Below are 14,404 nucleotides of genomic sequence, written 5' to 3'. Positions count from 1 at the left end.
TGTTTAAGGAGATGAGCTCTCTCTTTTTCCAGCCGTTGCACATCACCCATCACTAGGGCCAGACGGAATCTGCGGACGTTTTTTGCTATTTCTGCTGAGAATTTTGGTAAAAGTCTGCGGATTTCTGCAGAATTATTTTGGGAGTCTCATAACTAATACCTTAATATGTGAAATAAAAAATAATATCTTTTGAACTTTTATTTAATGTTTAAAATGCAAATCCAATTAGATTCACTTTATTTGGTAAATAAAGCAAGTCTCTCATATGATATATCTACTAAAAGACAGAAAATATTACAGTAAAACTGCATTGTACATAAATCAGATGAACATTTTCATATCAGTTAATAATATTACTGTAATTAATTTAAAAAGTGAATAAATATAGATTTACACAAATTTACTCAAGTAAATAAACATAATTAATGATGGGCTAAAAATCTGTGGAAACCTGTGGAAAATCTGTGGAATTCTGCGCGCGCAGATTCGGTGTGGGCCTACCCATCACCATATCATCATATATTTTCTGTTGTGTTCATATCTAAAAGATCGCAACAGCACGAATATTCCATCTGCAATCATTACTTGAACAGTAAACAACACTACTTGAATAGCTTTACTATGTTTTACTTCCTCTGTATGAATGCTTTTGTTATGTGTTTTCATTATCTGCACACATTTGAAATGTTTTCGAGTTAAAAATACAGGAGATTACGCAACAGTTTGTTGTGAATGTAGCATAATAAACACAGTCAGAAATATTGAGAAGATTAATGTTTGATTAAAAACTAAGCCTACTTTAAAGTAATTGCAAACCGTTAGTTTCTGCAGACTTTTATTTCAGTATGATGACGCATTTATAACTGAAACTGAATATTAAGTAGGAGGCGGGGTTTTATTTTTGCACTCCTCCTCCTCATTTTTCATTCACAACAAACTAAAGCTGCAGACACACTAGTGTTTAAGCATGCAAAATTCTGTCGTATGGTGCTCAGAAAAGGGGCAGGGTCAAACAAGATCATTAGATGTTAAAAAAGCCAGCGATTGGTCCACATTTTACATTTCTGTACAGAGAGGTCATGTTTTAATCTTATATTGGTCTTGCGCAATCACGTGATGTGATTTTGCAGGTCAGAGTTCACTGAGCTTGAACTTTGCAATGCAGCGAACTGCAAAACTTGTCGCACAAGCTTGCATTTCCAGTCTGGCACATTCACGTGTAAAAACAGAAGTCTATGGGTTGAAAAGTGCAGTGTGACCGTGCATTAACAGTTTGGAGAGGTCTGGCTAAGCATATTTTACCGAAGCTGTCTAAATGATCAGAAAAGGACTGCCGTTCCAGAGAGGAAGTGGATAAAATTATAACTAACAATGTAAGGTAGCAAAATAAACATTGTAAATTGTAATTTCATAAATATAAACATTTATATGTATTTTTTTAATAAGCTAAAATATGCGTAAATGTAATATTTGAGAAAAATGCCTCTTCAAGACAAATAAATAAGTTGTTTGCTGATGGTGTAAGAGGCTAAATTATTATATGCGTTTGTTTACATGACAAAACATGTCTTTTTGACTCAAGAAGGTCCATACTGGCTTCAAAGGCAGATACTGATAAGATCAGGGCCTGGTATGTGGACTTTGGGGGTTTTACGATGTGGTCACATGTCGATTGGTCAGTTTGAATGTCTCAGCATTTGGGCTTTAGTCACATGGTCAAGAAAGATACAAAATAGGTGGTAAAACGCTGCTCTGCCTCTTTTCTTTTCCTGACCTGTCTTTTCCTGGTCTGCTTTCCTCCTCTGCTCCTCTCCTCTTCTGAATATTCTCTGACTCTACTGTAATCAGGCTGTAATCTCTCTACTCTACTGTAATCGTAACTTCTAGGCCTGCTCTCTTTGTCTCTCTCTCCCTCCCCCTGTGTCTCTCCTTCTACCTATGGTAACTTTAATTATACATTTAAGCTGGGTACAATTTATATCATATGTTTTATCATTTCATATTTGATCATTTTATACAGTTATTTTGTAACTAATTCAGTAGTAACCATAGCAAGTTATTGTCATTAAATCATCTCATTTTCAAGTATTTGTGAATTACTTTTGATTTAACATCAACACTTAACTGTTCCATATCGCAATACAATACAATCACATAATATCAACGCTCTCCCATATTTATAGCTATTAATACTGATATAAGATTGCAGAAGAATGGTTTGACTAGAATGTACAGTCTTTTACCATCAATACTGATAACTTTTTAGTCATTCGGCAGAACTACAGTTCGAACCACTGTGGTTTTAAAACCCAATCCTACAATGGTATGGAACAAACCTCCAGTGTTGAGTTTTTGTAGTTGTGGATCACAGCTTTGATTTCCACTTGTTCGTTTCTGGACACCGAGTGAGGCAAACGCAGGTCGATGAAGAATGGCTTCCACACGCGGACATTATACGGTTCAGCTACACAGAAACCTGCCAAAATTATACAGATGGACACATTACTGTTCAGTTCCTGGACAACTGTAAATAGCATTATCTAATACTAATGTTCTTAAATTTGATGACTGAATAAGCAAATTCTACTAGAACAACAAAACAAACCAAAAAATGTTTAAATGAACTGTATGTGCAATATAAAACAACAATTACCATAATAACAATAATTCAGTATTTTAATGTACGTAAAACAAATTATTCAGCTTTATTCTTACTAAAGTACTCAAATTTATTAAAAAAAACCCTCAAATTTCAACTGCAGAAATGCTTGGCATCACGTAATTGGTAAAAAATATTTGTAAAATTCATATGTAAAAATCCTTAACATGTTTCCTTAAAATCTAAATATGGTTCAAACATTTGAAATTCACATACAGAAATGCTTGAAGTAGCATTAGAAGTTATTTAATAACAAATATGTATTATTCTTATGTAAACATATGCCGGATTTAATTTGTGCCCAAACAGACCGGATCTGGCACTTCATAATCCCTAATAATTATTATAATATAATAATTTAAACAACATAATTCTTACAATTTTTTTGGGGGGGTGGGGGGGTGGGGGGGGCAACTTGGGCACCGTTTACTCTAATACGTTTTAGTTTTAAAATGCATATGTTTTGCTACGATTACGCCTTCCGTCAACTCTACCCCAGAGTTTGCGAGCCCCAAAAACGGAGCGTTTTGGAAACACTGAAGAGGCCCTTTTTGTTTTAAAACGCTGCTGCTCCATGTCAGTGTGGATGGGGGAAAACGGAGACATCTGAAAATGGAGGCGTGGCTGAAGACGTTCATCTATCTGATTAGGGCTTTTTCTTAATATTAAGTACACAAGGTTAGTCTTGCATCCTTTCCTTATAAGATCAGATTTAGTTGGAAATGAATTATCCGAGGACACATCGGGTAAATCTTCAAAGGGAACAGTGTACTTGAACATCATTCTTATCACCCTGGCTATGCCGTTTCACTATTTTAACAATAAAATGAAAACATGATATAAGGAACTGCCTGTTTTTATTTAGATATTAGCAACTTAACAGACACCAAAAATGTTAAGACATGGTGTAGTTACATATTTATGTGACCGTCATCTTCACTGTATGCAAATTTATAACAAAATGAAGCCCATAACATAACTGCCTTCTTTCATTTTCATTAAAAAAAGTGAAAAGGTACATATAAGTTTAAACAATATAGGAAATAAAAGCAAGCAATCAGTCAAATGACTTAATGCAAATAACTTATCTTTGCACTCAGCCAAAGAACAAGAACAAGTAATAGATTCCGAAGACCAAAGAGTCATTAGATAGAAACAAGATTGATTAAATATCACGTTTAACAACTTTAGTGAGATCACAACCAGAGGTAGATACTAGATGAACTGTTCGATGTAGGCTGCTCTCACCAGGGGAGCTGTGCTCAATGCACCCGCTGACTGCCTAGAGCTCAGACCTCCATATCGGCTGCAGTGCATGCCAGTGTGTGTGGTCACGTAATGTGCGTTTTAAGTGGTGTAGCGTGGACGGAGATCTTTTCAGAAATGCTAGGTGAAACAGCAGTGTGGATGTTGATCATTTTCGTTCTACAAAGCCATTTTAAAACTAAAATGTATTAGTGTAAACAGGGCCTTAACTGTTTTATGTTCAATCCACTTAAATTTGTGTTGTGACAACATGAAAGCAATTGTGTGTATGAATAATAACAGATCTGTTCACCTTTCTCAGGTGAGGCACTGACAGCTAGAAAACCCCACTGTGTGATACTGTCTGGAAGAACCGTGTCCACTGGAACCACCGCCAACCTGGAGGAAAAACAAAACAATCAATACAACAACAGTGCGATATCTACATCGAGTCAAATGCTAAACTCTTACCCATCAGACTTGGCAATGCTAGGCAGTCTGATATCGGTCCACAACCACGACTCAAAAAACTTGCTGCGCACATAAATATCCTCAAGATCAGCCAAATCATCTTCCTCAAACACTGAAGCCCCCTCTTCTTCTTCTTCTTCTTCTAAAACGTCTTCACGATAACTGTCCTTACGAACTACGACGACACTTGCTTCGGCACGCAGCTTTGGCATGGATTCTGCCATTCTCGCCCTCGTGAAAAGCACTGGTTGTTCCATTAAATCATATTCTTGATATGGTACGTTAAAGAAGACGTGTTCAGACGTCGTTGGCTGAGCAGTGGTTGGCTGAGCAGTGGTTGGTGGAGGTCTGGTAATGACGCGGAGCTCCTCTCCTCTGTATTCTGCACAACAGCGGAAGAAAGCCAACACACAGCTCCAGTCCTCAGTGATGTAGAGGGTGCGACGGTAGCAAGAATACGGCATGGGAATCTCCTTCATGCCATCCACACAACACCTCTGCAGGAGCTCATCTGAATAGGCCCTCTCTGAGTGAGAGAAACAAACATGATTAGACGGTTAGGTTAGCTTCAGAATGTCTGTGCTTCTTTATCTTCTTCAAAGAGACATGACAGGAGACTGACTTTTCAACACAGATTCAACACTTAAATGTTCTAACAATGCATTTATTCAATCCGGCTTTAAACAAACCCTTCATTTGTTTTGAAAAAAGGAACTTTAGGAGTTGAGTTTTACCATTTTTTAATGCATTTAGTCAATCTCCGGGTCTGGTGGGAGAACTTTTAGCTTATCTTAGCATACTGTAGATTATTGAAACAGATTAGACCATTAGCATCTCGCGTTTAAAAAAAAGAGCAAAAAGTTTCGATAATTTTCTTATTTAAGGCTTGACTCTTCAGTAGTTACATTATATACTAAAACTGACTAAAAATGAAAAGCTGCTACAGTATTTTCTATAGCTAGCAACTATACTCTCATTCCAGCATAATAATCAAGGAACTTTGCTGCTGTAACATGGCTGCAGCAGGCGCAATGATAGTATGTAATGCCTGAAAATAGCCCCACCAGTTAGAAACTGCGGCAAAATCCATGTCATGACTGCTTAAAGAATATTTGATACATTGATAATTCTGACTCACCGAGCTGATCTCTGAGCTGCAGTTTGGCTGCAGAACGTCTTCGTCGTTTATTTTTACTGGAGCAGTCTGTGAGAAACAAACCAATAAAAGTACATATAAAAGTCAACTTTCCATGGACAACCCATATCTTGGGGTAATTTAAATTTTTGTTAGATTTAGGCTACGTTTATACGACAATGATATAGCTAAAATGCAAACATTTTTCATTCGTTTTTTTTTTGGTTGGTTTTTTTTAATGTTCCATGTCTACACAACAGTGTTTTCATGTTTACACTCTTCAGGTCTTAATGCCCAATTCTGTTTTGTTGCCTATATCTGATTTTTTTTTTTTTTTGCCTGTCCGTTTACACATTATTTTAATTGTGACCCATAACCGATTCATGTGTTTACACTTGCCATACAATTTACAACGTTGCGCATGTGTAAAGGCGGGTTATAGCATGTACACCACACTAGCCATGACGAAAGAAATTGTCTTACTTTTAGCTCTGCGAAATATGCCTGACTTTAAAATGATTTTGAGGCGGATGAGGAAGGAAAGGGCCGTCATCGCTTTATATATGGTGTCTCCACCATTCAGAGGAATTTGTGGGTATGAGAGAGATCTCAGGTCTAATGGGAGCATATTGTGGTGGGCTTTAATGAGGAGCAGTGGGTCCGATATTTTAGGATGAGCAAACCAGCATTTGATGTGATACTACTTTCCTCCTTCATGTTTCCTCTGTTGTCATTTATCACAGCGTCTCCAATCACGCTCTTCCTTCTATGTCATTAAACGCAGAGAAGTACCACATTGTCCCAAGTTTAATGACGTACAAAACTGAATGCCTCAAAAAATTTGATCTGCCTGTTTACATGATAGTCGCATTGTCACATATCTGATTTATATCTGATTTATTTCCACATATGAAGGAGGCCTGAAACCCATCTCTGAATATCCGAATGTATGCGTTTTATTTCGTGTTTACACGGTCATAGGACAGATCCGATAAAAAAATAGAAATTGAGTCTCATTTAACTGCCAGTATAAACAGGGTCATAATGATCCGCAATTACACACATCTCCGAAAATGGCCCAAAACACTGTATTATGTATGTAATGTCTCGTTTTCATGTGTTTACATGGACACGCCAACAAAGGCATTTTCAAAACCTCCCACTTTGAATTCTGTTTGATTTGTGTGTATCCAGTCACAAAAACACTGTTGTTGTGTATAAAAACAGGCAAATCTAATTAAAAATGTTTTACTACTTTTGGCTGAAAACACTGTCATGTAAACGGCCCCTTAGATTTCATGAAATTGAAATGAAATTACTTCATTAGCTCACAATGCTTCTTCATCTAATAAACTCTTTAAAAAATGTTTAAACATTGGAACTTCTGGTTCACATTAGCTTTTACTTTAATAACCTTACCTAAAAATCCAAGCAATTGGTCAAGGTGACTGTCAAAAGAATATTTTTCCTGCATTTTGTAATCCATTTTGACGACCTCCATTTTGTGCTACTAGTTTTGCCAAATTATTAATCTTTCAACTAGTTTTATATACACTTTTAAATGATTACTTTTTAAAAAGAAAAAAGAAATTAAGTAAAGACTTAATGTTACAAAATATTAAAAATACTGATCAAAAATGATGCACAACTGTTCTCAATGTTGAAACATTTCTTATTATCATAAACATTTTAGATCGATTACAGAAGGATCATCTGATACTGAAGACTACAGTAATGATGCTAATAATTCAGGTTTGGAATATCACTGGAATAAATTACATTTTAAAATGTATTAAAATACTAATAATCAAGTATTATATCCAGCAATATTACATCTTTAGCTGTATTTTAATCAAATATATGCAGCATTAGTGAGCATAAGACACTTTTTTCAAATGCATTTAAAGGCTTCAAACCTTTGCTCAACAAAGTGACCGCACGTATTCTAGTAGAACTAAATAAATGTTACTGCTTTGAATGGAAAATGAAAGGAAATCTATATATCTCAGATGAGGATTGGGGGAATATTAGTAAAACTCAATGGAAAATACCAGCTCAGCCATGTGGAGAGAATTCTGTTGGAAAAATGTACTAAGGTTTTTCATCATACCATTAGAGATAATACACAGAGGTAAGGACACTAGCTGCTGGAGAATGTGTGGGAAAAAGTAGCTAATCACCATCATGTTTTTTGGGATTGTCAGTAATTAACCTCACGCTGGAAAGAGATTAAAATACATTTAGACACCATTTTTGAGGTAGAAATTGCTTCACTTGTGAATCTTTGTATTTAGGTGATATAAACTTAGATGGATGGATTAATAAAGACAAGAAGCTGTTATTTATTCTTCTGCAGCTAGTAAAAAAGTGATTACAAAAAACTGTTAAAATTAGAGCACCTAAGGTGATCTTTTTCATTAAGAACACGGACTGAATACTTTTTTCTAATTTGGAGTAACTGGATTGCGTATTTTTTACCAATACGCCCGGCTTTTTCTTGAAGTGTAACTTTTAAATGGAATATTATGTGTCTAAATAGATATCTTTTCTTCTTTAAAGGCAATCTTCTAAAGGATTTGTAGCTCCCCATCTTTTGCTGGTTGTAGTTGTTGTTGTTGGAAGAGGGAAGAAAACATAAAGCATATGCAAGATCTGTAAGTCTCTTTCTGTTTGAGAGATTATGTTAGTTATATATGTATTTTCTTTTGAAAACTCAAAATAAAATAAATAAATGTTAAATGTAAATGTAAAATGTTTCTGCTGTGTATACGAAAGACCTTCTTTGGAGTCAGTTGAACCTCCTGTGCTGGAGTGAAACATCAGTCCTGCATCACTGAAAACACCCATATTATCCTTGCCTCCCCCTGCGGTGCAGCCCATATCAGCCTGATCCACCACTTCCCACACCTGAATAAAGAGTTTTTTTTTTTTTTTTACATTTTTCAATGAGAAGGAATTTCTGAAAAGAACAGTGCAAAGGGTTCATACACATTTTTACTACAAAAATTCCAGGACTTTCAAGTCAATTTTCATGACCTATGTTTCATGTAATGTCTACATATACATGGTAAATCATAAGAAACGTTTAAATTTATTACAGCATATCATAAAACCTGCAATCATTTAAATTTATTTTTATATCTATGTAAAATAGATGATGCTTACACAGCACTAATAATGTAAGAGCATGTTTTTGGCCAAGAAAAGAAAAGTAAAAACAACTAACCTCCATTCCAATGTACAGATATTTGTCAAACTAATTTTAGATAATCTTAATAGTTTGTTAAACTAGTAATAGTAGGTAAAACTACTTATAAAGCCGCGGTCATACTGCACTTTTTGCTCTATAGACTTCCATTCATAGACATGCAATTGCAGCAGACCAGAAACGCAAGCACATGTTTCGCATTTCACTGCATACGAAAGTTCAAGCTTGGTGAATTCTTGCCTGCGAAATCACATCGGGTGATTGCGTGAGACCAATAGAAGATAATTTAAAATAAGAAATTTAAAATATGGAGCACACGCTCACATTTAATAATGCCTAATCATATTTTTTAACTCCGCCCTTTTTCGCAGCACCGTACGACAGAATTTTGCAAGCACAAGCACTAGTGTGACCGCAGCTTAAGTCACTTTGGACAAAATGTCTGCTAAATGACTAAATGTAAATGTAATTTCCATGACTTTTCCAAAACCTTGTGGGTTTTTCTGTTTTTCCAAAACTTTTCCAGGCCTGGAAAATGCCATGTCAAAATTCCATGACTTTTCCAGGTTTTCCATGACCGTATGAACCCTGAATGAAAATGACAACCACTCACCTTTTTCTGCGTCAGGCGGTTTTTACTCAACAAGAAGATGGCATTATCCACAGCAACCAAGCTGACCTTTGCTCCAACATCACCTTTCACTTGAAATTTAAAGCTGCTGCCTGGTGAGTAAGAACTGACCATTTCTCCATCCACTGGTCCAACATTAAGCTAGTAAAGTCACAAATACACTATTAAATGTTGCATTCACTAGTAAATTATTGAATTAACCGGTGCCAAATTTATATTATAAGCAGTACAGGGCATTTTAGGACGCTCATGTTAATAATAACTGCTTATGAATACCACAAGAACTTACCGAACCTACACACCGGTCCTCCACATCAACAAACACTGAGTCTGCCACCACTTCTGCTCTATGCAGCCATGGCAAAACGTAATACGCCACAAACCGAAATGCAGGTAGCATTTCTGAGGTAATGAGCAGATGAACACTTGTTACGTCCTGGCCTTTGACATTCACCCTACCAGCCTGGATTATTTTCCCCTTATTTAACACCTGCAGAGAGAATTATTAGCATGAATAACTTTGACAATACAGTTCGCTTTAATAATGAAATGTCTCCAGGGTCACTCACAATGTATGTGAGATGCTCCACGAGTGCTCTGTGGTTTGCTAAAGAGGATTTGATGTACGCTTGGATGCTGATACTGCCACCGACCACCACTCGACTTGCTCCCACTGAGATGTGCAAGTAGTTACCATGACCGCTAAAAGTAGAATACGGCTTCACGTATACCTCTTGAATGGCCTGCTGTTCTGGTTTCAGTGATGGATCCACTGTCTCCACCTATATAATGGTAAATATACAGAATTCAGCAGACAGTTAAATTGCTCATACGATGGCTCATTTCCATTGAGTGGTACAGTTGTAAACAAAAACAATGGTCCCATCGTATTTCCTGATTTACATTATTAATTTCTATAGCATCTGAGAATCTAAAAATAGCTCCATATTGATAAATAATGTTATAATAGCTGTTTTAACATTGAGATATGATTGAATCGCCTCTTGATACAGTTATAAAAATAGTTTGATAACAAGTAGGAAATGTTCATGGGCCGATGACATGACCATATTGAAATTGTGAGGGTTCTGCCACTCCAGTCTTGTAAATTCTTGATTTGGTGGCAGAGTCCAGACACTAGTTCTGTCTTGTCCTGTATATTGTGCTCGGCTTGAGTTTTCTCGGGTCGAGCACTCATTTTGTCATTGTGAGTCTTGTGCTTGATGCGGGCACGCGGGGTCTGGCCGTGCTTGGGATGCGTACTCTTGTACTCGTGTTTGTTGTGTCGGCATCGCATTGGTTCATTCTCAGCGCCTCAGTCTAGTTGGTTTCAGTTTCTGTTGCCGCTGAGATGAATGTTGCATATGTGTGAGCACACGGTAAGGTGTTTTCATTTATCGTGTGCTCGGCTTGCGTCTGTTTATGTTGGTGTTGTCCAAGCACATGGCTAGGTGTTTACATTGTGGCTGCGTGCTTTCGTGGTGTGCTTCAGTGTTGTCATTTGAATATGCGGTTAATGAGTTCTCATTGGCTGCGTGTTCTAGTCTTGTTTTATGTGAGCACATGGCTTGCAGCACTTGTGTGTCATGTGCTCTCTCGTCTATTGTCTAGTCCCACCCTCCTTGTTAACCCATTGTTAGATTATTATGTTCACCTGTTTGTGTGTTAATTATTTCTGCTTATATTCTCATGTCTGCCGTCCTGTGCCAGTTTGTCGTCGTTTCCTGCCTTGTCCTGTCCTCCAGCCCTGATCTCTGCCAGCCTGCACAGTCTAGTTTGTTTTAATTGTTTATTTGTTTTATAAACGTTTTCCCCCTCAGGGTAGTTTATTTTGCGGTTTATTTTATTTTTACTATTAATAAATACCCATTTACCCTGCACTTGAGTCCTCTCTGCTTTTCCCCTACACCAACCGTGACAGAAATGGTCAATAGTACAATATGATTGAGCCTGTCTCAACCTTCAAGTTCCTGGGGACCCACATCTCAAAGGACCTTTCCTGGACCACCAACACCTCCAGCCTGGTCAAGAAGGCTCACCAGCACCTATTTTTCTTGAGGCAACTTAAGAAGAACCAGCTTTCATCAGCCGTCTTGGAGAACTTCTACCGCTGCACAATAGAAAGCATCCTGACCAACTGCGTCACGGTCTGGTATGGAAGCTGCTCTGTTGCTGAGCGTAAGGCACTGCAGTGGATGGTGAAAACTGCCCAACGCATTACAGGGACTACACTGCCAGCCATAGAGAATATCCAAAAGAAACACTGTCTGCGCCGAGCATGCAGTATTCTTAAGGACTCCTCTCACCCTGCTCACAGACTGTTTTCTCTCCTGCCTTCCGGCAGGCGCTTCAGGCTCCCCCGGACAAAAACCAGCAGGGTTAGGAACAGCTTTTTCCTCAGAGCTGTCTTCCTTCTGAACTCTGCCCCTCACTGATTCTTTTGCCCCCCCAATACACCCCCCACACTCCTCTAACTTGTACTCCTCACAATCACTGCACTATTTAACATTTGCACATTTAAAGTTTGCACATATTCATTGCACTGATTCATTTACTTGAACTGTACATACCCACTGCACATGAACATTTGTAATTATGTTTATCTATCTGCACACTTCTGCTATTAATAGCATCCTGTACATATATTAATTTATTGTAAATCTGTTCATAGCTAATACAACCTGTATATAATGTTTATAGTACATCCATCTGTAAATATTACCATAATTTTTCTATAACTGCACTTTATAACTTATACCTGTATCCTGCACTTGCTGCTATTGCACTGCTGGTTAGACCTAAACTGCATTTCGTTGCCTTGTACTTGTACATGTGTAATGACAATAAAGTTGAATCTAATCTAATCTAATCTAATTTGGTATATGTACAAAGTAATGTAACTTTCAGCACAAATAGGGCTTGCTGTTTTCGTGTGTGTTTATGCGAATGACTTACTTTCAGTAACTGTGAACTGCCATATGAGATACGCGTTTTCGGCATGTTGATGTTAATGTTGATGATGCCACTGTGGACACTGATTGGACTTTCGAGAAAGGTGACTTTAACAGGAATATTAGGAGCTGGAGATCCATCATGGTTACTCACGATAACCTAAAAAAAACATGTTTGCTTATTGGAAAATGCTAACATCATGATGTAATACCAACTAATTTAATATAGTGGAATAAAGGTATTGGACGACTTTTATTGTCAGTAATTAAAAACGATATTGGTTGAAATTGGTGATAAAATTGTTGAATTATTATATTCAAAAGGAATATTAGATTACCGTCATGGCTAACGGCAGGCCAGGTTTGTAATACTTTGGTGTGTCCTTAATGGAAAGCATGTAGGGTGAATTTACGATTTTAATGCCGGATTTCTCTGCTTCCACAAGGTCGCTACCTGTGGAGAGGATAAAAGCTGTGGTGAGTGGCTGCCAAGCTGTAGCTATGCAGTTACAAGTCAAGTGAAACCTTGCTGGTGTTCCATGAGATGGGAGATTTTTAGAGCATTGTTTCCGCGTTGTTAAGCTAGGGTGTAGGACTTACTTACCTGAACTAGTCAACACTGATGCTTTGACATACACCGTAGACCCCAGGAGGCTGTTTATGTCAGAATAAGCTCTCTTTACCTCCTCCATAGTCAAACTAACACTTCCTCCATTTAGCTGTAAAAGACACAGAATCGCAATAGTAAATTTCTTCAAAGATAATTAAATGGTTAATATGTTTAAACAAAACACTTACATCATCAATTTGCTTCATAGAGGTGAGTCTCTTCTTTTCACCATTAATTTCAATACCAAACAGCACATAGGCAACACCCTTCACTTGTGCACCATAAAGATACCTGGATGAAATATATACAGTAATCACATGTATGGAATCAATACAATACCATGAATCCCCAAACTTTCGAATAGTATCATAGCCAGCAAGCATTCTTTGTTTTTAAAAGATGCTTAATAGATGTCTAATAGATGTCTAAACATAGTCATCTTGGCTAAAACAGGGCTAAACTTGGGCTGTCAGTGAACATCTAATAGATGTCTAAGAATAGGCCAATATTAGACTAGCCATCAAATAAAAAGAATGAATGACTACACATATAAAGTCTGTCTAATCTGTCTATTTGACGACTAGTCTAGATTTGGGCTTTTCTTAGATGTCTATTAGATTTTCACAGATAGCCCATGTTTAGCTTTGTTTTAGCCAAGCTGACTATGTTTAGACGTCTAATAAACACCTAATTGTTTTCTGGGTATACTGGGTATACATTGTTAAGTGTAAAAGCTCTTGTTAACGCAAAATACTAATCACAGAGCATAAACAAAACGCACATTAACATGGTCAGGACAATCTGCTGAAGTAAAAATCAGCATCACAATGAGGAAGACATGTGATTTACTTTGAACGTGGCATAGTTGTTGTTGCCATATGGGCTGTTTTGAGTATTTTAGAAACTGCTGATCTACTGGATTTTTCACACACAACCATATCTAGTCTTGACAGAAAATGGAATAAAAAGAGGAAATATCCTGTGTGTGTTCATTTTGTAGTAAAAATGTCTTACTGATAGTAGAATTCAGAGGAAAATCATCGGACTGCTAGAAAAAAGTCACATCCTATGAGTATTTAATAAAGTGGCTAGGTAGGGTTGCACCAGCTGTTCGTATGTTCGTTCTTAAACTGGAACGTAAAGTCCACACTAGTGGATTGGCAACTACTAGCTAGTTTGCAACTGAATTTGTTCTTACTTCGGTTGCACCATGTTAAGGCAAACAGTATTTAGTAGGTCGTAAGCTCTCTGTAAAGTCATGCGTAGTCGCACTGAATGACGTAATATTCAACAAAAAGCGTATAAATGGTTAAACTGATTTAACATTCTGCAACTAATGCATCTATATATAACTGTCCTATGAAAGTGAAATTACAAATCAGTTTTATGGCACATTAAAAACAGTCAGTCACTAATAACAGACACCACACATATCTGCATTGCCAGCCATGAATGCACGCAAAATACACATGTTATTAAACATTACACTTGACA

General features: G+C 37.1%; 1 protein-coding gene across 2 annotated transcripts in view; it reads right to left on the bottom strand.

Annotated features, from left to right (window-relative positions):
* Positions 1-14,404, bottom strand: part of c3b.2 (complement component c3b, tandem duplicate 2) — a 50,721-nt gene that overhangs the window by 26,217 nt on the left and 10,100 nt on the right. For both annotated transcript variants that reach the window (XM_056447581.1, XM_056447582.1), the window contains exons 10-21: positions 13,099-13,201; positions 12,905-13,019; positions 12,639-12,754; positions 12,305-12,460; positions 9,919-10,131; positions 9,639-9,839; positions 9,332-9,490; positions 8,288-8,417; positions 5,514-5,579; positions 4,376-4,901; positions 4,218-4,303; positions 2,337-2,476 (exon numbers count right to left, since the gene is read on the bottom strand). In XM_056447581.1, coding sequence (XP_056303556.1) covers positions 2,337-2,476; positions 4,218-4,303; positions 4,376-4,901; positions 5,514-5,579; positions 8,288-8,417; positions 9,332-9,490; positions 9,639-9,839; positions 9,919-10,131; positions 12,305-12,460; positions 12,639-12,754; positions 12,905-13,019; positions 13,099-13,201 — 2,011 coding nt within the window. The remainder of the gene's footprint in view (positions 1-2,336; positions 2,477-4,217; positions 4,304-4,375; positions 4,902-5,513; positions 5,580-8,287; positions 8,418-9,331; positions 9,491-9,638; positions 9,840-9,918; positions 10,132-12,304; positions 12,461-12,638; positions 12,755-12,904; positions 13,020-13,098; positions 13,202-14,404) is intronic.

This window comes from Danio aesculapii, chromosome 22, assembly GCF_903798145.1.
Source record: "Danio aesculapii chromosome 22, fDanAes4.1, whole genome shotgun sequence".
Taxonomy (NCBI): domain Eukaryota; kingdom Metazoa; phylum Chordata; class Actinopteri; order Cypriniformes; family Danionidae; genus Danio; species Danio aesculapii.
The sequence above is the reverse complement of the archived record's forward strand: the minus strand, read 5'-3'. Positions and strand labels throughout refer to the sequence as shown.